The sequence below is a fragment of the Anser cygnoides genome, chromosome 16 (genome assembly GCF_040182565.1).
Source record: "Anser cygnoides isolate HZ-2024a breed goose chromosome 16, Taihu_goose_T2T_genome, whole genome shotgun sequence".
Lineage (NCBI taxonomy): Eukaryota > Metazoa > Chordata > Aves > Anseriformes > Anatidae > Anser > Anser cygnoides.
The window spans coordinates 1,405,820-1,421,200 of NC_089888.1; the positions used below are offsets into that span (position 1 = coordinate 1,405,820).

Here is a 15,381-nt window from a genome sequence, read left to right on the forward strand (position 1 = left end):
CAGAAACCGCATGATTTTTTTTTTTTTGATTTTTTTTTTGCTCATAAAAATAATCTGTCCAGGCACAGGTTTTGCCTCAAAGCGGCCTATTTTCTCACTTTGAGCAGCCCCGAGGGAAGAGAAGTGCCAAGGACAGCCAGGAGACAAATAAAAACCCAGGGTTTTCTGCAAGTGCATGAAAATGGGACACGAGGAGACACTTAGAGTAACAGATAATGGGATGAAGCAGGTTTTAATTGCTTCTATTCCTTGCCTGCATTCTTCTAAATACTGAAATACCAAACTGTATGTGTGTTTCTTCCCCTGCTTTAAGCTGTAGCGTTATTATTTTGCATTAAACGCGTAAGGTGCAGCGCCTGCCTGTGGTCTGTGACTTTCCTTGAACACCCCCAGCAACAGGGCAGAAAATAAACGAGGGTGGAAGAAAATAAACGAGGAGGAGAAGGGGCAGACCGCAGCCCCTGGGTCCGACCTGCCCTTGCTGTTCAGGGCCCAGCTGGTCCAGAGCAAGGGAAGGCTCAGGTCAGATTCTGGTGTTTGAACTCTGGGGAAAAGCACAACAGCCCCCCCCAAAAAAATAAATAAATTCTGCTCTAAGCTCTCCCTGCCCTTTGGATCAGCTGGAATCAGAGGAATAAAGACCAGGAGGGAAAAGCGTGATCACTCAGATTTAATAGCATAAAAAATAAAAGACGTTTTTTGGTATACATACAACAAGCACCACAGAGGCCAGCAGCCGCTCCCAGCTCCGCACCGCGTTGGGTCCGGTGCTGCAGGAGCCTGGAGCCCGCTGCCGGCACGTGCTGCAGGGTGGGAGCCCCCCATCAGCCCACGCCTCTGGCCCAAGGAACGTAATTTGAACGTAATTCATGCCTGCTGCGGGACTTTAAAACCCCAGCAAGCGGAGTGTTGCCTCGTTGTTCAAAGGCTCTTGCTCGTTCGTCAATCTGCAGGCAGCGAGGCTGAAAGCAACGTGGTGGCAGAGGGCAGCACATTCCAGCACCCGACCATGGACTCGGGCACTCGCAAGAAGCAACCTTCACACTCCAAAAAAAAAACAAAAAACAAAAAAGTTAAAAAAAAAAAGGCAAAAAAGGAAGCACTTTGTGCTTCTGAGAAATTACTCTGAATCTGGACCGCCGTGGTGATCCTGCAGATGCCCTGACGCATCTCTAAAACACGATCTCCCCCACCCATCGCGAAGCTGTGCCGCGAGGCTCGAGGCTTCAAATTAATTCAGCGCCCAACTGGGGAGTAATTTGCTCGGATCCTGCCAGTGTGCACCAGACCGGAGAGCTGCAAGGTCAACCAGCGGTCAGACGCAGCTCTAGCCCTAAAAATAACCGGCCTCTCCCGCTGCCTCGGCGCGATGCTGAGCCGAGCTCTGGTGCCGGCAGCGGGAGGGCCGATCCTGCTCTCCCCCTGCTGCCCCCTCACTGTTGCCAGGAGAGACGTGGGGGTGCCGAGAAGCGCTCGCGAGATGCTGCTGGGGGAGATGTGGCTGTGGGCTCCGATTTAAAAGCCGCTCAGCTGCTCCTGACACCCGTTCGACACTTCTGCCATAACCTCCCGACGTGGGACGAGGGGGGACAGGCTGCCAGGAGCCCCCACAGCTGCCAGACCCGAGGCTTCACAGCCCGCTGCTGCAGCCTCCCGCACCGAGCAGCTCCCCGTTTCCCGGCGGTGACTCAGCTGTCGAGGCTCGGGCAGGCACGGCTGCCTTCCACCCAATATCATCGCTCCTGCACGAGCTTTATACTCCTGGCTTGAACTTCACCCACGTTCACAGAAATTGTAAACCTTTCCCCATAAAAGGGCAGCCTAAGCACAAAGAGACGCACTATCCAGGTGGTATTTTCCCTAAAAATTGAGTTTCCCCTCAAAAACAACCCCCGTGGTCTTTCTGCAGGCTTTCCCACATATTTAGGCGCCACCTCCTCAATGCAGCGCGTTTGAGCATCGTGGTGAGGCTGGCGGGGCCCCCTTCTCCCCCGCACAGCAGAAGGAGAGCGCGGATCAGAGCACGGATCTTGCCCAGATCTGTTGGGACCTGCAGGAAGACCGGCGAGGCCGAGCGCCGGAGCACGCACGGTGGCAGGGCTGGGGCTGCAGCAGGACCCCTGCCAGCCTGGCCTTTGGGACGTGGAAATGGGAAACAACAGGAAACGACGGCTTTCCCCGACACCAGCACATCCTGACAGCACAGCAAATCCCCGACACCAGCACATCCTGACAGCACAGCAAACCCACGTCCGTCCCGGTGAGCTCACCCGATTCAGCCCTGGTGGTGGTCTGAGCTGCCACGCCGCGCCTGACGCCTGTTAAAAGGAACACGAGCGCTCGTGAAACCTGGAAGCGGCCCCCGAAATAACCCTAAAACCCTTGGGAAGACACCCCCAGCGAGCTGGACACGCGCGGTCCTTCCCCTGCACCCAACTTCTGCGGGGCTGGGACCGACGCAGGCACCCAGCCTAACGCCCCGTGCCCCGGCTCCTTCAGGGAGCTCGAACTTACCCCATCGCCTCCAGCTCCATCCTCATCTGCTTCCTCCGCTCCTCGTTGATGGGATGGAGGCAGAAGATGGTTATGGCGATGAGCAGCAGGATGATTGGGACCGGGGCCATGAGAAGCTTCAGGGCGAGGGCGACGGTGGGGTTGTACGTGCAGTCTCCGGTGCGGTAACCTGCAAAACTAAAGAACATTTTTCCTTCCCCACCAGGCCCCTGCACAAAGGCAAGCGTGCACCTCTGGTGCTCTCCTCTAGAGGCTCTATTGAAGGGCCAGTTTGGGGGAATTCCCTCTCCTTTCTGCTCCTTTCCTATGTTGGGAAGGCAAATTTGGGTACCCCTGCAATTCCTAGCCCAGCATCTCCTCTCGGATATTCCAGAAAACTCCGCTGGGCTGACAAAACCGGGGGGAGGTGGTGCTTGGTGGGGGCTTACTGTAAACCCAGCGTCGATATCCCCACGGCGAGGCCGCCTGCAAACTTGTTGAAGAAGACGTAGAAGGAGTAGAAGAGAGCCTCCAGGTTGAGGCAGTTGGGGTTCCTCAGCATGAAGTCATCCACTGCATCGGGCAGCATGGACCTGGGTGCAGACAGCCCCGCGGACGTGTCGGTGAGACCCACGGCACTGCCAGAGCTCGGCCGCCGCCTCTCCCAGAGCTCTCCAGGCAGCAGAGAGGGAAATCCCTTGCAGAAGGCACTCTGGAAACCAACAGCTGATTCCCAACAGCCCCCCAGCCGAGCCCGGAGGTGCCCCCGCTCACCAGGGCAGGAGGTAGAGCACGGCCGAGCTGCAGCCTGCCACCACCATCAGGAGGACGAAGGCCGGGAAGTTGTGGCTCACCTGGGTGATGGCCACCAGGGCCGGGATGATCAGCTGGGGAAGCGAGAGGAAGAGGAGAAACAAAAGCACGTGAGCGCTTTCTGCTGCTCACGGCCCTGCCGAACCTCGAGCCACGCTGCCCCTGCCCCATGCATTTTGTGATGGGAGCTGCTGAAGGCCCCGGGCAGGCTGCAAAAGCAGCAGCAAAGCTGTCCTCGTGGGTACAGAGGGGGTCTGAGAGAGGGCAACGGGGCTGCTGCGCTGGTGCTGGATGTGCTGTGGTTGAACCAAGTGCCTGCAAGGAAGGCGTCTGGGGATACGGGATTTGGGCGCTTGATGTTGAAAAAAAGCCAAATGGGATTTCTTGCTGGCTTGCAGAGCCAGGCAGCAGCTGGGACGTGCCCGACGAGCAGGATGCCTCCCTGCCTCTGCTGTGCCCGGTGCGCAGCCCCCCTGCCCTGCATCGCCCCGCAGGGCTCGCGTTGCTTGTGGCAGGCATGTGAGGTCCTGGGAACGGGCCCCGGGGCTGCTGTTTGGGTGCACGCAGCACCCATCAGGACAGCACCCGAGCACACGCTGCTCGCCAGATCCACAGCTCAGAGCCTGAGCTCTTGGTTGGGTGATTACACACACTAAAAAATCTCCCCAGTGTCCCAGGGACGGTCCCTCAGCCTCCCTGCACGCGGCAACGAGGAAAGGCAGAGCTGCAGCCGGCTGCTGGCCTGCGCCCCGTGCAGAGGCAGCTGCGTTTGGGCCCCCTTTTGTCCCCCCGCCACGGGCAGCCAGCCCCGCTCCCCAGGCAGCGCGAGCAGCCAGGACACGGCTCCTCAATCCACAGCCACGACCGGGGGCAAACTCACCGCCAGGCCCAAGGTCACTGCCGTCTTCTTCCCAAATCTCCCCAAAAACCACTGCCAGAAGGGGATAGAGAGGGAAGCTGTGACCTAAGGAGGAACCAAAGGGGAGACTCAGCAATGTCCCCGAGGACCGCCGGTCTCTGTCCTGGCGACATCCTCGCAGACGGGCAGGAGCAGCGGTGCTGAGGGCCGTGGGGCGACGCAGGGATCAGCCCCCCCACCGGGAAGGGCTGGCTCCCGCTTACCAGCATGATGAGCACCAAGTGCTGGAACTTCCCGGCCAGCCCCGCGGCGTGAGTACAGAAGAAAGCAAAAATCCCCTGCATGACCTGGGAAGGCGACACGGGGACATTCGTAGGGTCCTGCTGCCGTGATAGCGTGCGCGGACATCTCACCCCCGAGCTCTCCTCCTGCCGAGGCAGCTCTCGCACCTGGAAGGCCAGGGACGCGAAGAGGAAGCCACAGAGCAGCTGGGTGTAGGGCTTGTGTCCCACGATCGTCCTCAGGCAGCTCATGAAAGGCAGCCCAGCCTTCCCCAGGGGGCTGAGGGGCCCTGGGGAGAGACAGTGGGGTTGCACGGGGGCTGTCGTGACACGCATGGGGATGGGAGGCACAGGGGGAGCATGCCCCCGTGTCTGGGTGCAGCTCAGCTGGGCGAGGAGCTGGAGTCTGACATCTCGGTGCGGAGACGACCACAGAGGTGTCAGCTGCATGCAGGATTTTGCTTCTCTGCAGTCTGCACTCAGCCTGGCCCTGCTCCCCCCCGCAGGGACCCAGAACCTCTGCAATCCACCCTCGCCACCTGCTGCCGTGGGCGCCCTCCCAACCGCACCCGCGCGGACTCACCCGGCTGCTCCCTGACCCCGAAGACGAGAATCAGACAGGAGAGGCAGTAGATCGAGCCCAGGACCAGGGAGGCAGACACGTAGGCTCTGCGCTGGAAAGCGGGAGGCAGCGCGGTGGCACCGCGGGTACCGCACGCGGCGCAGCCAGCGGCGCCTGCCCCGCGCCGGGACCGGCCTTACCGTGCCCTCCAGCGAGCCCGCGAGGCCGGGGGTGCTGCTGTTGGGCAGGGTCCCGTTCCCGAAGGAGCAGCCGTTCGTCATGCGGCCGTGGTAAGCGCCCACCATCTGCCCCTGGATTCCTGAGCCGAGCAGCGTGCTGAACACCTCCATCCCCATTCCTGCCGGGCGGCCAGGAGAGGGACCTCAGCCCCACGCCCTGGCTGCTGGGACACAGCCCTCAGGACCACAGACCAGCTTTGGGGATGGAATTGGAGGCACCAACATCCACAGCTGTCCCAGGAGGAGAAGAGACCTGCTGTTTCTACCTGCTCTGATTTTTTCCCCCCCCCCCCCTTGGCTCCGGCATTATTATGATTCCTAATAACGCATCAATAGATCTGGGTCCTGGGCCCCCTAGGGATGACACACACCTAGGAAAGGCTTCTGCAGGTAAATCCTTTGCAGAAGACCACGCTGGTCTCATCGCATCCCTGGTTCACCCCACCTACTGTGTAGCTTGTTCAAAGCCAGAGGAACTCCTTCCCCTCTGCTCCTGGTAGGGTCTCCCAGGAGCGCAGGCAGCCCGGGCTGTGGGGACACGGACACTTACTGTAGGCGGTGGCCGAGTCTCGGTCTCTCTGGGTTCCTCCCAGGAACATTGTCAGGGAAGAGTAGGGCACGTGGTAGCACTAGGGAGAGCACCGTGCACTCAGCTCCGGCTGCTGCTTCCCTGCTTCACAGCCATAACCCGCCCCGTCCACACGCCCCCGCTCTCGGGTGGCTTTTCACCCTCGTCTTCTGTGACTTGCTTTTCCAACAAAGCAGCGATGGAGGGGTTTGTATCACCGTAGGCAGGCGGCCCAGCTGAAGTCCCAGCATTAAAATGCACCGCTCCGTTTCCCCATCTCTCGCCTGCTCCCCAACTAACGCTCTCCCATGCCCAGCTCCAGGTCCCTTGCGGCAGAGGCTGGGGCCGGGACACCCCAGCTGACCGTGCCCACTCCCCGCAGCAGAGGATGATGTACGCGACAGCCCCAGGAAGGAACCGTGTTCCTTACGGTCATGCAAATCTGGAAGAAGTTGTACGTGAACAGGTACCACAGGAATTTCAGGGAGACGGGGGCGCCGTCCGCGAGGGTGGACCACATCATGCAGTAGCAGAGCACCCCGAACGGCATGGAGCACGCAATCCTGGGGAGGAAGCAGAGCTGGTCAGATGTGCCTCCAGATAAGCGGGCAGACTTCCCATTGCACAAGCGGAGCTGCGCAGCCCAGCCTTGCCCCCAGCTTCCAAGCCGCAGCCCGGCTGCTGCGGGATGGGGACCTGCGAGGGGCAGCTCTGCTCGAGGGCACCTCCGTCACTCGGGCTGGGAGGAGGAGAGAGGGGAAAACAAAAACACTGCCAGAAAGAGCGATGCCCGAGTTGTTCACAGCTTCTTATTCTCCTGCTGAAACACCTGAAGTCCTCGCTCGCCCTGCAGCAGAACCCTTCTGTGGGCAAGATCTGCTCGTGGATAGCGCCTGGTGGGGAGCTCCTGGCACAGCCCGACTGCCAAAACCTGCGTGTGCCCCCGCAGGGCTCCCGGGGCACCAAACACCACAGCCTGAAACACGTCAGGCCTCGGGGCATCAGCGAGCACACAAGTGTGCAGCGCGCTCCTCCTGTCACTGCGGCGACACACGGACCCACCGCGAGGTGCGTTATCTTCAGCGCCTGGGGATGTTCGGCTTCTGTAGTTCTCCCTAAGCCCCAGCCGCGTTAAACTCTCAGAGCAGCATCCCAGCTGCCTCCCTGGGAGGATTTTGAGCCCCAAATCCCCCCTGAGGCGCCGCACGGACGCTCACCACGGGATCAGCTTGCCGTATTTTCTCCTCGGGCTCTTGCTGACCAGGAAGCCAACAGCAGGGTCAGTAACCGCGTCCCAGGCTCTTCCGAGGAAAAGGATCAGAGAGGCGTGGAAGGGCTCCAGCTGGGGGGGGGGGGAAACAAACGCTCAAAAGAGAAAAAAGTCGTGGTGGAAAGCTGTGAGCAGTCAGCACGACGCAGCTCGCTCCAGCCAGCATCCCCTGGAGACCGCTTCAAGCGCTGGAATGGCCTGGAAACACCTCCCGCGTGCCCACCAACGGTATTTGCATCAAGAAATCGCGATTCGTTTTGAACGCCCAATTCTGAAGAGCATTTCCAGGGGCTTTGGACACCTACCGAACTCTACCCTTGCGCCAGCCTGCTGGGTTTACGCTAAGCCCCTTCGCAGATCACCCCGTCGCACGCTGCGCTCACCTGCACGACGTCCAGCAGGAAGATCTGGAGGAAAAACCCCAGGGCGTTGCCTGTCATCTGGTAGGGGATGCCCCCGATGGCATAGCAGAGCTTCCTGCACAGCGGCAGTCCTGGCTTCTCCTGCGACCGAGACACGGGGGAAGGAGCCCACCCGAGGCACGACGCGTCCCTGGGTGACGCTTATCGCTGCTCACCCCACCCGCTGGGCCCCCCGAGGCCAGCTGAGACCCCGCGCCATGTCCTAGCCCCCAGACCACCCTTCCTAGCCTGACACTGTCCTTTCCTCTCCCGTTGAGCCACAATTCAGTGGTTTGAATTCTTCAGTATGAAGAAGTAGAAATGGTACCACGCTGCCAGCGGCTGTGGCAGAGGCCATCCACGCAGAGACCGGCTGCAAGGGCCAGGATCCGGGGATCCCCATGGGTCAGCAGGGGAAGCACGGGGAACGTTTCAGTGCGCGGCAAAAGGGCAGATGGCAAAGCCTCTATTTTATTTGGACGTGCTTAGCGTTAGTAAATACCGCACCAAGCCTCAAGGACCTGGCAAGCTCCCAGCGGCAGCCTCCAGCCCCGACGTGGAGCTGCTGCCCGGCGCCGCGCGCTCTGCACCGCGGGGAGCAGGAGCACGCAGCGGGACACGGGGCGACACCACAAGGAGCACGTAGCGGGACGTGGGGTGACACGGCACGGAGCAGGAGCACGCAGCGGGATATGGGGCGACACCATGGGGAGCGGGCAGCCGGCCCGGGCTCGGCTTTCTGCTCAGCGCTCATGAGCGAACCGCTGCCAGTGGCCATCCCATTGTGCCCAGGGGAGCAGCGTTGGGGTGCAGCGCAGGCGCCTGAGCTGACATCCAGCCCCACCGCAGGCTGTCTTGGGGTGAGCACACTCATTGGGGCCTCAGGTTCCCGGCTGACAGCACGTTTCAGGCTCTCCCAAGGCACCGAGCAGCTCCAGTGCCATCAGGGCGGTGCTGGCCTTGTCCAGCCGTGGCTACAAAAGGCCGCGGGCTCCTGCAGCAGGAGCTGAGCGTGACAAGGGACCAGAGCTTGGCTCGGAGGCAGCTGGACGAGGCTGGATGGAACTGCAGACCGCGGGGTCACGCCAGCGGCGGGGTCAGAGGGGAATGAAGCCAGGGATCGCTTCGTTCCCACGTGCCCTCGGTCCCCGCGGGGTGAGAGGGCAGCTGCAGCTCCCCAGCCCACGCGGGCTCGCTGCGATGCTGACAGCAGTGCACTGACCGCTGTCCCCATGGGGCGACGGAGCTCCGCGCAGCGGTGCTCGGGGGCAGCCCCCAAAAACACAGCCTAGACCCCAGGAGCAGCATTCCAGGAGGCCCCAAGCGCCTTCCCCTCGTGCAGCAGTTACCAGCAGGTCCTCTGCAGCTCGTGCCGTGGAAAAAAGCACTGACACCGCTGTGCCTGCCGGGGGTACCGGCCCCTTCCTGCACCCGCTGGCCCCCACGGCCCCTGCTCCCTGCCAGGCTCCAGCCTCATCCCGCGGGGACGGCTGCAGCACGAGGCTTGCACCACTGCCGAGCAGCACTTGTTCCTCCACCACACCATTTCCGCAGCAGCTCAGCGTCTAAAACCACAAAGGCATTTCTCTCGGTTCCGCGGCAGCTTTTGTTCCCTTGACGCTCTCCGCAGGTCGGGGGGCGCCCCGCACGTCTCTGCCCGTTTCTCTGGAAAGCCAGCAGCAGCAGCAGCAGCAGCAGCGCCAGGCAGAGCCTTGCTCTAACAACACCTCCCCAAGCTTGAGTCATAAAACGCTCCGAAACACCCCCGCAGCCCGCGGCTGCTCGAGCCGTGCGGCGCTGCGTGGGTGCCTGCGCTCGCGAGGGTTGGCGTGCACGTGTGAGACGCGTTCCCGCGCGTGAGGCCACAACACCCCAGGGCCACCGCTCCTACCTCGCCGTGGGACGCTCTCCCCTGAGGGACTGCTCCCTCCCGGTCCGGCCCGGGCACCTCAGCATCTCCGCGAGCGCCGGGAAGCATGACCCCGTCCTTCGCCCGCGCGTGGCGGCAGCGGCGGCGCAGAGGCTTCCTCGCGCGGGGAGAGGAAGAAGGCGGCGAGGAGCGCACCGCAGGCACTGATCAGAGCGCGATGGAGGTTTGGCAAGGGAAGATGCAACATCTGAGAGGCCCCCGGGGGGGGCCGATGGAGGAGAAGCGAGAGGCACCGAGGGAGGAGCGTGGCCGGAGCCTGCCCATGCGGCGGCGGGACAGTAGCTCCCAGGATTTCCGCAGCCATATGGAGAAATCTGGTGCTCTTCAACCGTCAGACAGGGTCTGGCACCTTCTCCCTGTCCCAGGGCTGCTGCCACACCGAGATCTCGGGGTATGGAGGAAGAGGCACTTGCCCAAGCTCCAATCCATCCCAGGAGCTGCTCCAACCACAGCAGCAGCAAGCACCAGCACGCAAAGCCCAGCACGGGCAAGGAAAGCGGGGAGAGCGCAGCAGGACCGGGGAGGTTCTTGCCCCAAGTTGCTCCCCAGCAAAGCTCCTTTCCCCCGGGGGCTCCAGCAAGAGCAGGAGCCCAGCTCTGGCTTCTTATCCAGGGCTGCACCACCCTCATCCCCTCTCTTTGCCCTCTCCTTAACAGGTGCAAGATGTTGGCACTGCCCTAGCCCAGGACAATGCCGCAGAGCAGGCGGCGTGGGATGCGTTTTCCTTTCTCTACCAAGCGAGATCAGTAATTATCAGCCTCTTTCAGTCTGAGCTCCTGGGAGATCTCCCACGGCAATGCACACCCCACACAGCATAATTTGAGCCCAGCGAGGAGAAATTTGCTTTTTCTTCGGCACCTTTCACAGCCCCCTTCGCAGCCCGCGGAGCCCAGCAGCCTCGGTGCTACAGCCAAAAATTACTCCTGCATTAGGAGCGGCAGGAGCCCGGGGGCTGCGTGGGAGCGCTCGCAGCGCACAGCCTGGCAGGAGAAGGCAGAAATCAGCTCGAGGAGGCGGGCAGCAGCGGGCGGGCAGGACGGGGGGGGGGTCCCACCACACGCCACCCCCTAGCCTTGTGCTCGGCCACCCGCTCTCAGCAGTCAGCTCTTTACAAATGCTGCTCCGGATCGGTCGCAGGATCCTCTCCCTGCTCCTGCCCAGGGCACCAAGAGCCCTTCCCAAGGTGAACGCAAGCACCCCTTCTGCGAGGCTCATCAACACGCTGTTAAAAAAATAAATACATTAAAAAGCATCATCTCCAGCTCAGCCTTGCCTTGTCCAGCGGGGGTTTCTAAAAAAAATAAAATATGAATTTTGCAGGCTGAGTCAGAACTTGGTTAATAAGCCGCAGCACAACTGAGTCAGCGGCATCTCTTTTCACTGCTATTTTACTGACATCTCAGATAACAAATATCACTGGCGCTGGACCACAGCCAGTACAGTGGGAGCCAAATCGCTGTCTCCCACCAGCATATCTGAGCACACATCTCCATAAGAAAGCAAAATACATCTCTACCCACCCAAGAGGAAAGGGGAAACTCAGAAGGAAACATAAAAGCCTGGATTTTATTATTTTTTTTTCTAGGCCATTTTGTACCCGCTCGGTATGCAAACCTACATTTGGACAGAGACAAGGAACCTTTTGCAATTGTACTCGGCACTTAATCCTCTGGCTCTTTGGCACTCATTTACTCCCCAGGTGCAAATAGCTGCATTTTCTGCACACGCACCAGAAAGCCAGCGGCTGACCAAGCCACCTCCCAGAGTAGCTGTGTCTATTGCTCCCTGGCTGTTTCAGAGCACAATTCTCTTCGGCACAGGAAAGCTTTATTTTTGCTCTGCTCAGATCCTCCCAAAGCCCTTTTTCCTGTTGCTCGGTGCCTTGTGCAAGACGGCGTTACCCATCTCGTCTAGACAGCACGTCCTGATGGCTGGTGCAGCACGGGGAGCTCTCATCCTGCCTCTGCGTTAAGAGCGTGGCTCAGCTTTGTGCCGGAGAGGCAGATTTCAGAGCACAGCACCCACCTCCCCGGCCGTTAACGGGCTGCTGCAGGCAGTAAGCTCTCCGACAACGCCGTGCACCAAAGCCCAAAACCCGACCCAGCGAGCTCACCGTGCGCACCAAGGGTCCTGGAGCAAAAGGACGATGCCTTTCCCATCTCTACACCGATCTTTTGCTTAGGAATAGGCTTGGAGGGAGTAGGGAGAGAAGTCAGCAGTGCTGCAGCTGCACCCTTTTTGCGTTGCGCAAAAACTCGGAGCCCTGTGCCGAGAGAAGCCAGAGCTCTGCGGCTGAAGGAACGGGGTCGTGCTGGAAGTTACTCGCTGCAAGGGAAAGGTCCCTTCCCCAGCACCACGATCCCCACTGCAGAAGCATGAGATCTTATCTCTGACGGCATCCCAGGGCCCAGGAATGCATGATTCAGACAACCCCAAGCCAAGCTCTGCTGGTTAAACAGCTTTTTGCAGGGTGCTATGACCTGGAGAGGGGCCGCTCAGGCAAGGCAGCTCCATTGAAGAAAAAAAAAAAAAAAGAAAAAGGCTGAAGCCAGTTCCATCTGGAACCTATTCAGGAGCTCCCTGCACTGCGAGGCAGGCTCAGCGCAGGCAAGACAGAACGGCGAGTAAGGTAAGTATTTAGGAACGCGGTAAATAAGTCAGAAAAAAAAAAGGATAAATCAGTAAATTGAGAGGTGCTTGACACAGGAGCTGTTCAGCTGCCAAAGACGTGGGCCTACTGCACGATTAGCAATACTCCACTCTCTGTGTAAGTGCGTAATTGGGAAACGTGGGCTTCATTTGGAAAACCTTCCGCCGGTAGGTACTGAGGACGGGTCTCCCTTCCCAGCTCCGCTCAGCTCCACGGGCTCCTGCTGCCAACCCGACCACCCCAAGGCAGCTCCCTTGCTTTGGGCAGCTCGTGTTTGATTCCTCCTGCAGCTGGCACGGCGGCAGGAGCCCCGCGGGCACAGAAGCCCCCAGCCGGGCACCCCACGAGACGCTCCCGGAGCCGTTTTGCCCTGCAGAGCAGCACACACCTGAGTTACCGGAGCAAGAACAGGAGCTGCAGCCGAACCCTCACCTAAAGCCAACTAACCTCAGGCTTTTCTCCTTCCTGAAGTAAAATGAATGTGCCCCAAAAAACCCCGAAGCCAGCAGGACGGCCTCGCCTCATTAACATGAGCACCCTGCTCCGCACCATTCAGCAAGTGCGTGCAACGGTTCGCCCCCACCGAGAGCACACGCACGCGTTCATTGCTGCTGTGCCTGCAGGACGGGTAACGAAGTGCGAGGCTCCGAGAAGCCTGGATCGAGGCGTAAAGCACGAGAGGAGATGAAGGGCTGTCCCTGTCCTCTGGGGACACGGCCGGGACGGCAGGGAACCACACCACGGGCACGGCTGGCAGCGCCTGCTTGGGTGCTTACGGTACGAGCACCGGTGGAAGCCCACGGCCTGGTAAGAAAAATAACCTCGCTGCCTAATGAGACCTGTCGCTTAAAATTACCAGTCTCCATCCGTCAGTGTTCTGGTTCAGGAACAGAAACGAGACCGTTCAGAGGCTGCGAGGGGACAGCGCTCTCCTGCTCCCCAAAGCAGTTCTTGGCACAGGTCTGCCTGGAGCAGCGAACTGGAACACCAGCTCCTGCCCAGGGACCTAACGGAGCCATCGCAGCCTCCCCCCGCGGTGGCGAGCTTTGCAGAAAGCCACATGTGTCTCGTTTTATGTGACAATGACACCAATCCCCCAAGCCAGTTTTCCACTGTAAGTACAGAGGCAAAAGAAACGTCACCGCAAGGTTGTTTTTCCTGACAACAAAGGACGTGCAGGGCAGTGCTGCTTTCGGAAGAAAACGCTCCCGACCAAACGTCCGAAAACATCCTGGGAGCAGACCGAGATCCTTTTAATCGCTCCTCCAAACAAACACGTCGGGGAGCTGAGGACCCACCCAGGAACAGGGCATTGAATGCAGGTCACTCCCTCCCCCTGGAAACATTTAGCGTTGTCCAGCAATGGGGAGCAAAGCTTAAACGAAGATTATAACGACCACCACCAGCAGCAAAAGATAGGCCAAAATTTACAGCCATCCTCTTCCAGCTGCAGGCGCTCCCACCGCAATTTCTTGCTCCCTATCTCGTTGCTGCTGCCTTTTACCTGCCAGCCGAGCCAGCTGGGTTGTGCCGTGATGTTCGTGTTTTCACCCAAACAAGCAGCTGAAGGCACAGCTGTACCTAGAAGCGGGTGCAGCTACACCAAGATCTCTGAGCACTGCTCGGCCAGAGGCGCTGGGCCAGAAGCTCCGAGGCAGGCGGGCCGCTGACCACGCAGGAAACACGGAGCAGGAAACATCCGACAGCGAAAGCAGCGTTACAGAGAGCAGGCAACGTTCCCAGGAAATTGTGCAAAGCAGGCTTCGGAGAGGAAACGCTATCAGAAAACACAGGAACTAAATCTTAGCAACACAGACGTGAAAAGGAAGAGGAGGAAACAATGAGCTGGGTATGAAGGAAAACAAAACAACGAGGAAATCCTACAGCTACCAGTCTGAGAAAGGGAAAACTGTTCCAGTACAGCACTCTGCAAAAACCGCAGGCACAGGGAAAGGCATCAGCCGCAGTCAGGACAGCACGATTATAAAACCGGGCTGCCTCTTGCACAGAAATTGAAAAGAAATTTTTCATGAGACGCAGAGCTCTGCTTTGTGTGTGTGAGAAAGACCAGGAAGACAGGCAAAACTCCCTCGTGGAGGGAATAATTAGAGAAAAAAAAAATCCAGAAGTGAAAAAGTTCTTGGTGCAAAGGACAAAAAAATCACTTCTTCACAGGCGCAAACGTCAGTTTTAGAAGAGCCAAATCTCAGCCAATGACTGTTAAAATAAAGAAAAAAAATGTTATGAAGGAGATTTTACTAAAGAGAAAGTAAAATCATCTCACTGTCAGTATGACGAAGTACAGGAGTGTGAGAAGGGAGCATCCACCTTCCTGGAGTACGTACAAGCGACAACCGACCCTGCTCGTGCCCTTCTTCACAAAACCAGGGCGTCCTGTTCCACCATCCCCTTTTTTCCTCTTCTCGCGCCTCTTCCCCATTGGGAAGCCCAGCCGTCTTTTTCCTTTAGAGCTTATTTTGTACTGAAACACGTTCCTAGGAGCCCGTTTAACGCGGCAGGGCCCACGCACGATGCTTCCTGCTGTTTCCACAGGCTCTCCGACCGCTCTGGGAGCGGACAGCCCTATCGGGGCTGCTGATACCACTTCGGCTGGACGAAGCTGGCCCTGCTCGCCAGCAGATAAGGGCAGCTCATCGCTTACCAAAACAAAACCCAAGAACCAGAGGAAGGCGGCGGCAGCAGCATCCCCGCCGGGCTCGTGGGGGCCCAGGAGCGCCAGGGGCTGAACCCTAACCCTAACCCCAACACTAACCCTAACCCTAACCCTAACCCCAACACTAACACTAACCCTAACCCTAACCCCAACACTAACCCTAACCCTAACCCCAACACTAACCCTAACCCCAACACTAACCCTAACCCCAACACTAACCCTAACCCTAACCCCAACACTAACCCTAACCCCAACACTAACCCTAACCCCAACCCCGCAGGCAGCGGGGTGCTCGCAGCCAGGTTCTCAGCAGGAGCCGTGCTGGGGAAGAGCGGCTTCTCTGCAGCACTGCCACCCTCCGGCTCCGGGGGTGAAATTCGCTTTTCTAGGCAGAGAAGCGGCTGACAAGCCCGCAGTCCCTCCGAATTTACCGCTTTAGCCCACTGGCAGAGAGAAGCGAGAGGAAACCTGGCCGCGAACCTCCCTCCCCAGCGTGGAGCAGAAGCCGTGCGACGAAATCTTCAGTGGGACCTGAGCTGCTGCCCGGCTGCCAACCCCCCTTTAATTCGGGGGTGCCAACACGGCCAGCTCGTCCAGCCCAAGACCCCAAAGGCCAGCTCGCCACCACCCCAGCCCTCCGA

General features: G+C 59.4%; 1 protein-coding gene across 22 annotated transcripts; it reads right to left on the reverse strand.

Annotated features, from left to right (window-relative positions):
• Nucleotides 1–655: 655 nt before the first annotated feature.
• LOC106049374 (sodium-dependent lysophosphatidylcholine symporter 1-like) lies at nt 656–14,803 on the reverse strand. 22 transcript variants are annotated; one of them, XM_066978509.1, is made up of 15 exons: nt 9,378–11,523; nt 7,469–7,588; nt 7,033–7,157; nt 6,213–6,378; nt 5,798–5,876; nt 5,209–5,366; nt 5,030–5,120; nt 4,615–4,736; nt 4,429–4,512; nt 4,187–4,270; nt 3,268–3,380; nt 2,943–3,086; nt 2,515–2,691; nt 2,271–2,318; nt 904–1,044 (listed from the first exon to the last, which is right to left on the reverse strand). In XM_066978509.1, the coding sequence occupies exons 1-14, from the start codon at nt 9,462–9,464 to the stop codon at nt 2,276–2,278; spliced, it is 1,593 nt and encodes a 530-aa protein (XP_066834610.1). In that variant the 5' UTR covers nt 9,465–11,523; the 3' UTR covers nt 904–1,044; nt 2,271–2,275. The 22 variants fall into 22 exon arrangements, 20 of the variants coding, with proteins under 20 accessions (XP_066834603.1, XP_066834600.1, XP_066834605.1 ...); XM_066978502.1 differs by lacking the exons at nt 2,943–3,086; nt 9,378–11,523 and adding an exon at nt 13,571–14,803 and having other exon boundaries at nt 656–1,037; nt 5,030–5,115; nt 6,246–6,378; XM_066978499.1 differs by lacking the exon at nt 2,943–3,086 and having other exon boundaries at nt 656–1,037; nt 5,030–5,115; nt 6,246–6,378; nt 7,469–7,492.
• Nucleotides 14,804–15,381: the final 578 nt, after the last annotated feature.